Source organism: Aethalodelphis obliquidens, unplaced genomic scaffold, assembly GCF_003676395.1.
Source record: "Aethalodelphis obliquidens isolate GAN/ISIS:26980383/991018 unplaced genomic scaffold, ASM367639v1 scaffold43, whole genome shotgun sequence".
Taxonomy (NCBI): domain Eukaryota; kingdom Metazoa; phylum Chordata; class Mammalia; order Artiodactyla; family Delphinidae; genus Aethalodelphis; species Aethalodelphis obliquidens.
Genome location: NW_020837987.1, coordinates 16666628 through 16675722, shown reverse-complemented (window position 1 = coordinate 16675722; position 9095 = coordinate 16666628). Strand labels below are relative to the sequence as shown.

Below are 9095 nucleotides of genomic sequence, written 5' to 3'. Positions count from 1 at the left end.
GAAATAAAAGGAATCCAAATCGGAAAAGAAGAAGTAAAGCTGTCACTGTTTGCAGATGACATGATACTATACATAGAGAATCCTAAAGATGCTACCAGAAAACTACTAGAGCTAATCAATGAATTTGGTAAAGTAGCAGGATACAAAATTAATGCACAGAAATCTCTGGCATTCCTATACACTAATGATGAAAAATCCAAAAGTGAAATCAAGAAAACACTCCCATTTACCACTGCAACAAAAAGAATAAAATATCTAGGAATAAACCTACCTAAGGAGACAAAAGACCTGTATGCAGAAAATTATAAGATAATGATGAAAGAAATTAAAGATGATACAAACAGATGGAGAGATATATCATGTTCTTGGATTGGAAGAATCAACATTGTGAAAATGACTCTACTACCCAAAGCAATCTACAGATTCAATGCAATCCCTATCGACTACCACTGGCATTTTTCACAGAAGTAGAATAAAAAATTTCACAATTTGTATGGAAACACAAAAGACCCCGAATAGCCAAAGCAATATTGAGAACACAAAACGGAGCTGGAGGAATCAGGCTCCCTGACTTCATATTATACTACAAAGCTACAGTAATCAAGACAGAATGGTACTGGCACAAAAACAGAAATATAGATCAATGGAACAGGATAGAAAGCCCAGAGATAAACCCACGAACCTATGGTCACCTTATCTTTGATAAAGGAGGCAGGAATGTACAGTGGAGAAAGGACAGCCTCTTCAATAAGTGGTGCTGGGAAAACTGGACAGCTACATGTAAAAGTATGAGATTAGGGGCTTCCCTGGTGGCACAGTGGTTGAGTGTCTGCCTGCCAATGCAGGGGACACAGGTTCATGCCCTGGTCTGGGAAGATCCCACATGCCGTGGAGCGGCTGGGCCCGTGAGCCATGGCCACTGGGCCTGTGCGTCCGGAGTCTGTGCTCCGCAACGGGAGAAGCCACAACAGTGAGAGGTCCGCGTACCGCAAAAAAAAAAAAAAAAAAAAAGTATGAGATTAGAACACTCCCTGACACCATACACAAAAATAAGCTCAAAATGGATTAAAGACTTAAATGTAAGGCCAGAAACTATCAAACTCTTAGAGGAAAACATAGGCAGAACACTCTATGACATAAATCACAGCAAGATCCTTTTTGACCCACCTCCTAGAGAAATGGAAATAAAAACAAAAATAAACAAATGGGACCTAATGAAACTTCAAAGCTTTTGCACAGCAAAGGAAACTATAAACAAGACCAAAAGACAACCCTCAGAATGGTAGAAAATATTTACAAATGAAGCAACTAACAAAGGATTAATCTCCAAAATTTACAAGCAACTCATGCACCTCAATAACAAAAAAACAAACAACACAATCCAAAATTGGGCAGAAGACCTAAATAGACATTTCTCCAAAGAAGATATACAGATTGCCAACAAACACATGAAAGAATGCTCAACATCATTAATCATTAGAGAAATGCAAATCAAAACTACAATGAGATATCATCTCACACTGGTCAGAATGGCCATCATCAAAAAATCTAGAAACAATACATGCTGGAGATGGTGTGGAGAAAAGGGAACCCTCTTGCACTGCTGGTGGGAATGTGAATTGGTACAGCCACTATGGAGAACAGTATGGAAGTTTCTTAAAAAACTACAAATAGAACTACCATATGACCCAGCAAATCCACTACTGGGCATATACCCTGAGAAAACCATAATTCAAAAACAGTCATGTACCACAATGTTCATTGCAGCTCTATTTACAATAGCCAATAGATGGAAGCAACCTAAGTGTCCATCATTGAATGAATGGATAAAGAAGATTTGGCACATATATACAATGGAATATTACTCAGCTATAAAAAGAAACGAAATTGAGTTATTTGTAGTGAGGTGGATGGACCTAGAGTCTGTCATACAGAGTGAAATAAGTCAGAAAGGGAAAGACAAATACCGTATGCTAACATATATATATGGAATCTAAGAAAAAAAAAGGTCATGAAGAACTTAGGGGTAAGATGGGAATAAAGACACAGACCTACTAGAGAATGGACTTGAGGATATGGGGAAGGGGAAGGGGAAGGGTAAGCTGTGACAAAGTGAGAGAGTGGCATGGAGATACATACACTACCAAACATAAGATAGATAGCTAGTGGGAAGCAGCCGCATAGCACAGGTAGATCAGCTCCATGCTTTGTGACCACCTAGGGGGTGGGATATGGAGGGTGGGAGGGAGGGAGACCCAAGAGGGAAGAGATATGGGAACACATGTATATGTATAACTGATTCACTTTGTTATAAAGCAGAAACTAACACACCATTGTAAAGCAATTATACTCCAATAAAGATGTTAAAAAAAAAAAAGAGTTGCTGGTTTTGGAGAAGATCAAAAGAATTTAGATAAAGATGGCATTTAAACAAAGATGGAAATTGAAAATTTTTTTTTGATTGTGTATTCAGTAAAAACTTTAATAAACAAGAAGAAATGACAAACATTTCCAACAGGTCCAAAAAAAAACAAAAGAAAACAAAAAAAACAACAAAACGCCCAGAGTTATCAATATACTCCATAGTGGAATACTGAAAGCCTTTCCTTTGCAATCAATAAAGTCAAGAATGTACACTTTCATGACTTTAATTCAACATAGTACTGTATTGCCTAGATAAAACTATCAGACCAATAAAAAAGGGGGGCATCCAATTCAGAAAGGAGGAAGTAAACTGATCTCTATTCACAGATGATAAAATCTTACATAGAAAACCCTAAAGAATCCTCATGAATAAACAAATACAGAACTTATAAACAAATTTAGCAGAATTCAAAATATAAAATCAAACATAAAAATTAGTTGTGTTTCTATAACAGAAAAAAATCAAGAAAGATATTAAGAATATATGTACAGTGAGAGAGCGACATGGACTTATATATACTACGAAATGTAAAATAGATAGCTAGTGGGAAGCAGCCACAGAGCACAGGGAGATCAGCTCAGTGCTTTGTGATCACCTAGAGGGGTGGGCTAGGGAGGGTGGGAGGGAGACGCAAGAGGGAGGAGATATGGGGATATATGTATATGTATAGCTGATTTATTTTGTTATAAAGCAGAAACTAACACACCATTGTAATGCAATTATACTCCAATAAAGATGTTAAAAAAAGAATATATATACATTTATATTCTGTAGCGTCAAAGAGAATAAAATACTTAGGAGTTAACTTAATGAATGGGTGAAAGACTTGTATGATAAAAATTATAAAAGATTGCTGGAGGCAAATAGAGAATATATAAATAAACAAAAACACACTCCATGTTCCTGAACTGGAATACTTAATATCATTAAGCTGTCAATAGTACCCAAGGTGACCTATAGTTGCAAAGCAATCTCTATCAAAATCCCAATCAAAATTTTGACACAAATAGAAAAGCTCATTCTAAAATGTATGTGGAATATCACAAAACACTAAACGTCCAAAACATTCTAGTAGAGAAAGTGTGAAGTTGGAGGCATGACACTTCCTGATTTTTTTTTTTTTTTTTTTGTGATACGCGGGCCTCTCACTGTTGTGGCCTCTCCCACGGGCCCAGCTGCTCCGCGGCACGTGGGATCTTCCCGGACGGGGCATGAACCTATGTCCCCTGCATCGGCAGGCGGACTCTCAACCACTGCGCCACCAGGGAAGCCCCACTTCCTGATTTTTAAAACATAAAACTATAGCATTTTACAACGCTATAGTTATCAAAAAGGGTAGTACAAACATGTAGACAGAAAAAGAATAATGGAACAATAAAGAGAGCACAAATATAAGGTCTCAAGGTCATGGTCAAATAATCCTCAACAAGAGTGCCTATACCACCCAATGGGAAAAGGATAGTATCTTAAGCAAATGGCACTGGGAAAGTTGGATGTTTGAATGAAGAAGAATGAAGTTGAACTCTTACCTAACATCACTTACAAATACTATCTCAAAAGGGACTGAAGATTTAAACATAAACCTGTATCTATGTATCTCTTAGAAGAAAACAGTGGGGAAATGTCCTAAGACATTTGCTCTGGCAAAGATTTCTTGTATATGAAACCAAAAACTCAGGCAACAAAAGCAAATACAGTCAGGGTGGTCCAGTGGTGGTCCAGTGGTTACAAATCTGTCTTCCAATGCAGGGAACACGGTTTCAATCCCTAGTTGGGGAACTAAGATCCCACATGCCGTGGGGTGACTAAGCCTGCACACTGCAACTACTGAGCACGTAGGCCACAACTAGATAGCACGTGTGCTGCAACTACAGAGCTCACTTGCCACAACTACAGAGCCCATGTGCTCTGGAGCCTGTGCACCACAACTAGAGAGAAGTCCACGCGCTGCAGGGGAGGATCCTGCATGCCCCAACAAAGATCCCATGTGCCGCAGCTAAGACCCGTCAAAGCCAAAAATAAAATAAATAAAATATTTTTAAAGAAAAGCCAATGGGATTACATTACATGTAAAAACTCATGCACATTAGAGGGAACAGTCAATGGGGTGAAAAGGCATCCTGTGGAATAAGAGAAAAATTTTGCAAAGCATGTAACTCATATGGAGTTACAATCCAGAATACATAAAAAACTCCTACAACATAAAACATTATGTTTATGTTGCAACTCCTAGCAACATTAAGAAACAAATAACACAATGTATGGGCAAAGGATTAAATAGACATTAATCCAAATAAGATACACTTATGGACAACAGAAATGTGAAAGATACTAAAAATCAGTAATCATTTGAGAAATAAAAAAGAAAACAACAATGAGGTGTCACCTTACACCCAACTTGCATATATATATATATATGCAAGGATGTGGAGAAATCGGAATCCTTATGCACTAAGGAAATATAAAATGTCACAATCGCTATAAAACACAATATGGAGGTTTCTCAAAAAATTAAAAATAGAATTTCCCTCACACAACAATAATATAAATTCATCAGTAAATAGATGTGAAATTAAGACTATTTCTATAACTACTCACCAAGACAGAATAAAACAAACATTGATCATTAACTAAGAAAAGAAATAAAGTAGGTAAGCCACAAACACAGTAGGGGTAATAATTAAAAGACAAAGACATGCATAATTTTATTGGCAGTAGACATATGGGACATTCAAATTTGAATGCAACACCACACGGTCTTAGTGTACTGAGTTGAAAATTGCCATGTACATTCATGAAATATAGGTAAAGACAAAAATACAATTAACTAACTTGGGAGAACCTATCATTAAAAAAAAAGCAAATAGTTACGGAATTGCTAAACAAGAATAAGAGAAAATTTTACTCAATTTCTGAAAAATCATGTATATACTATTAAAATATAATCCTTCTAAATACTATAATTTTGAAATGGTTTATGCACGCATAAAGCAACCATTCTGAATCACTGGCATGTGTTGCAAGGCAGGAGAATTTCACAGAAAATGCATTACAATGAATCATTTAAAAATCTCTAATGGAAAATTTGAATGAATTATTTAAATAACAGCAGAGAAATTTGTCACGTTATTAATATATTACTACTATACATACACAAATTATCAAGGCTGTAACCCATACTTTAGAAGAAAAATAAAACCTTATTTATAAATAAAAGAACATGAAAGTTGTAAAATCTTCAGAGAATCATCGATATATAAAATAATAGTTGTGATCACATTATACCATGATTCAGATACACACTGAGGAAAGTAAATGAATAAGATGACTACTTTTTGGTTGGAGAAATGAACCACACATTTTCACAAATACAGGGTGCCTTCTAATTATCTAAGGCCCTTCTTACCAAAGACGTTTTCATCTGAGCATGTTATACTAGATCTTTTGAATCTAAAATCATGTATGATTTTGACACAGAACTAATGAGAAAGTGAAAAAATACAGGACACAGCAAGCATAACGCCATATTAAATAAGGCAGACTTATAAAATTACAGTTATTAGGAAACTAAACAACAATTGGGACTTTAAAATATGGTAGCCAATGTTCCAAGCGCTGCTATGGAATGAACATATTCAAGACTTCTATGAGATAAATAAACATATTAAGTTATTCTACCATTGATAGATTGGGAAAGTACACTTAAAATGTCTCACGTTAGTTCATAGAAAGTAAAAATGTCTCATGTTAGTTCATTGGAAGTAAAATGGACGATTACATTCTATAATTCTGGGAAGATGCTTGATGCTATGATGAAATGACTGAGTCTGAACTTTGTAGGGTCATGTTTGAAGTTTCCATTGGATTGGGTATTCCAAGAATTTTGTCACCTAATCCCAATATCTCCATGACTCTCCTCACACATTTCTGACTTGAGGCAGAAACAGAACTTAACATAGAGTTACTCAGAAATGTAAACAGTTTTCCCTAGAACCTCCAAAGCAACAGAAGAGCAGTCAGGTCATGAGGGTCATCACAGGCCAAGAGGAGGATTTTGGCTCTCACTGTGAAGGTGAGGGATAATCACTGGGGCTGAAGACGAATACACGGAGGATTTAAGAGCCTAAGATGGGGGCAGGAGATGCCCCTCTATGACAGCAACAGAAATAAATCTAGGCTTCGCAAAAATCATTTCCATTGAAGCATGCCTTCCCAAGCCATATTATAAGATATGACTTCCTCTGCGATCTTTGGACCTCTCACCTGTGTCATCTGCTTCATCCATTCGCACATACCTGGTTATACAGCTACTGTCTCCATTCCCTTCACATCTCAGTGATTCTTCTTTTCCTCCAAAAAGGGGACCTGTTAATTAGAAAAATGAACATAAGTTTTCCTGGAGATCCTACAGTTTCCAATCCAGTATTGAGCTTAGATGAGAAGAAAAGGTATTGTAGAATGTTAAAATATTCTAGAAATCGACTTCCCCAATTACCGGTCTTTTGAAAGCTCCTTTATTGTAGTAGACAACAGTTAAAAAATCAGATCCTGAGATTCTGACCAAGATCTATTAAGTAAAAAATAAAGGGTAAAAGTCTGATTTTAAGATGTGGGCAGCACTATCTTATAGCACTGAACTTACAGAATTACCACTAATCTAGTGAAGGATGAAGATTACCTCAAGAAAGAAGGTTGGAATTATGATGAATCATCATGCAGCCTTTCTGTCTATACCCACAAACTCCCATTTTTTCCTTGAAAGCAGGGATCTGAAACTCTATTGCAGGACACAGAAGATTCCAGGAGACTTTCTACAAATGAAGGAACCAAAACCCTGTGTACGGATAAGGAATTCTGGAAGGAAGTTATCCACACCCAAGGAGACCAGGTTCCTATAGTTCTCTAACATCACATTCTTATGAACAAGATCAGGCATTCCCACTCATCCTGAGAAAATTCTATGGCCACATATGTGAATGTCAACAGTCCCTGAGATTAAAGAGTACATTTGCCAAGTGGCAATGGGAAGAGTTCATTATTTGACCCAAGATGAAAACAGCAAGTTAAGAGAACTGGTTTGATTTAGGACAGAGTCTTGAATTATGCAATAAAATAATTTTTTTTACACAGAAATGTTCTGTATCATATTTCTAACTCCAAGAAAAGAGGATGACATATGATTCATGACACCACTGTAGAGACTATTATTATTATCATGACACCACTGTAGAGACTCTACACCACTGTAGAGACTATGGCATCAACACAGGCATATGCATTTTTGAATGTTGTACTTTCATTACACAGGATAAACTGTATATATTTCTCAGGTGGAAAAGTCATAATGAGTTAGAAGTAAAACTGTCATATTTTAATATGTAAGAAAGCAAACTGGGGATAATGTAAAAATGCAGATTTTTGACTCAAGAGATCTGGAGTGGAGCCTGAGTTCCACATTTTTAACAAGCTCACTTTTAACTAGTAATGCCAATGTCTCTGGTCCATGTACCACATATTTTGATACCATAACAGTAGAACAGCATGGTAACAATCTATGGTTAACTTTGAACTTAAAGTGTTTAATGGATTTTGCAGGTCTAATAGAATAGTAAGCATACCAGCAACAATTCTTTTTCAATATTTATGATATATAATATAGCTTTCTACCTTTTTTAACATATTATTGAATGCACCACATAAATAATTGAAGAAACATGTTACTCTTCCTTTTTTTGAGAATATTTTGTCAAACATCCATAAAATGGTAGAGCTTGGGTTTCACTCCAGTTTACTTGAACTAGAATTCATCTAAAAAGAACACAGACAAATACACAGACAATCCTACTCAAAGTTTATAGCAGTTTCCATAACTGGGAAGAGCAACAGAAACAATAAAAAAGGATCAGACAATGTTAACATATCGTGCACACAGTTATACATAAAAAGAGCAACTTTGTACATATTTAAAGAGATAGAGTATGTGGAGTCCAAACTACAACACAAATGAATATGTCTACAACAACAGAAACAGACTCACAGACACAGAGAACAGACTTGTGGTTGCCAAGGGGGAGGGTATTTGGGGGAGGGAGTTTGGGATTAGCAGATGCAAACTAGTATATATAGGAAGGATAAACAACAAGGTCCTACTGTATAGCACAGGGAACTGCATTCAATATCCTGTGATAAATCATAATGGAAAAGAATATGAACAAGAATATATATATCTATAAATGAGTCACTTTGCTACACTGCAGAAATTAACACAATATTGTAAATCAACTATACTTCAATAAAATTTAAAAACATAAACGTGACAGAGAAGAAAATATACATGTCAATGAAATCAAAATTTTTACTTAGATAAATCTTATAAATCTGTGGAGGATAATCTTTGTATTTTAAAAATACACTAGGGTGCAAACATACATAGTGATATAAAATAAATTAGAGCTATTGGTTTAAATCTTTTCATTCCTTTAAGATCTTTATAGTTTGTGCTGAGCTATATATTAGAAATTTGACACCATTAATGTAATATGATGCTTGGAAACTTTCCGGAGAATGCAAAGGAGTGATAAAAAAAAAAAGAGTATGTCCGCGACATGAGTGTGGAGTATAATGGAAACTGACAAAACCTTGACTGATGAAAAGGCTTGAAGAAAACCTT

At 35.8% G+C, this 9095-nt stretch overlaps 1 protein-coding gene across 1 annotated transcript in view; it reads right to left on the bottom strand.

Moving 5' to 3' along the window:
• Positions 1–7361, bottom strand: part of LOC113606277 (zinc finger protein 85-like) — a 15554-nt gene extending 8193 nt beyond the window's left edge. The window contains exons 1-2 of the mRNA XM_027080392.1: positions 7268–7361; positions 6689–6790 (exon numbers count right to left, since the gene is read on the bottom strand). Coding sequence (XP_026936193.1) covers positions 6689–6790; positions 7268–7361 — 196 coding nt within the window. The remainder of the gene's footprint in view (positions 1–6688; positions 6791–7267) is intronic.
• Positions 7362–9095: the final 1734 nt, after the last annotated feature.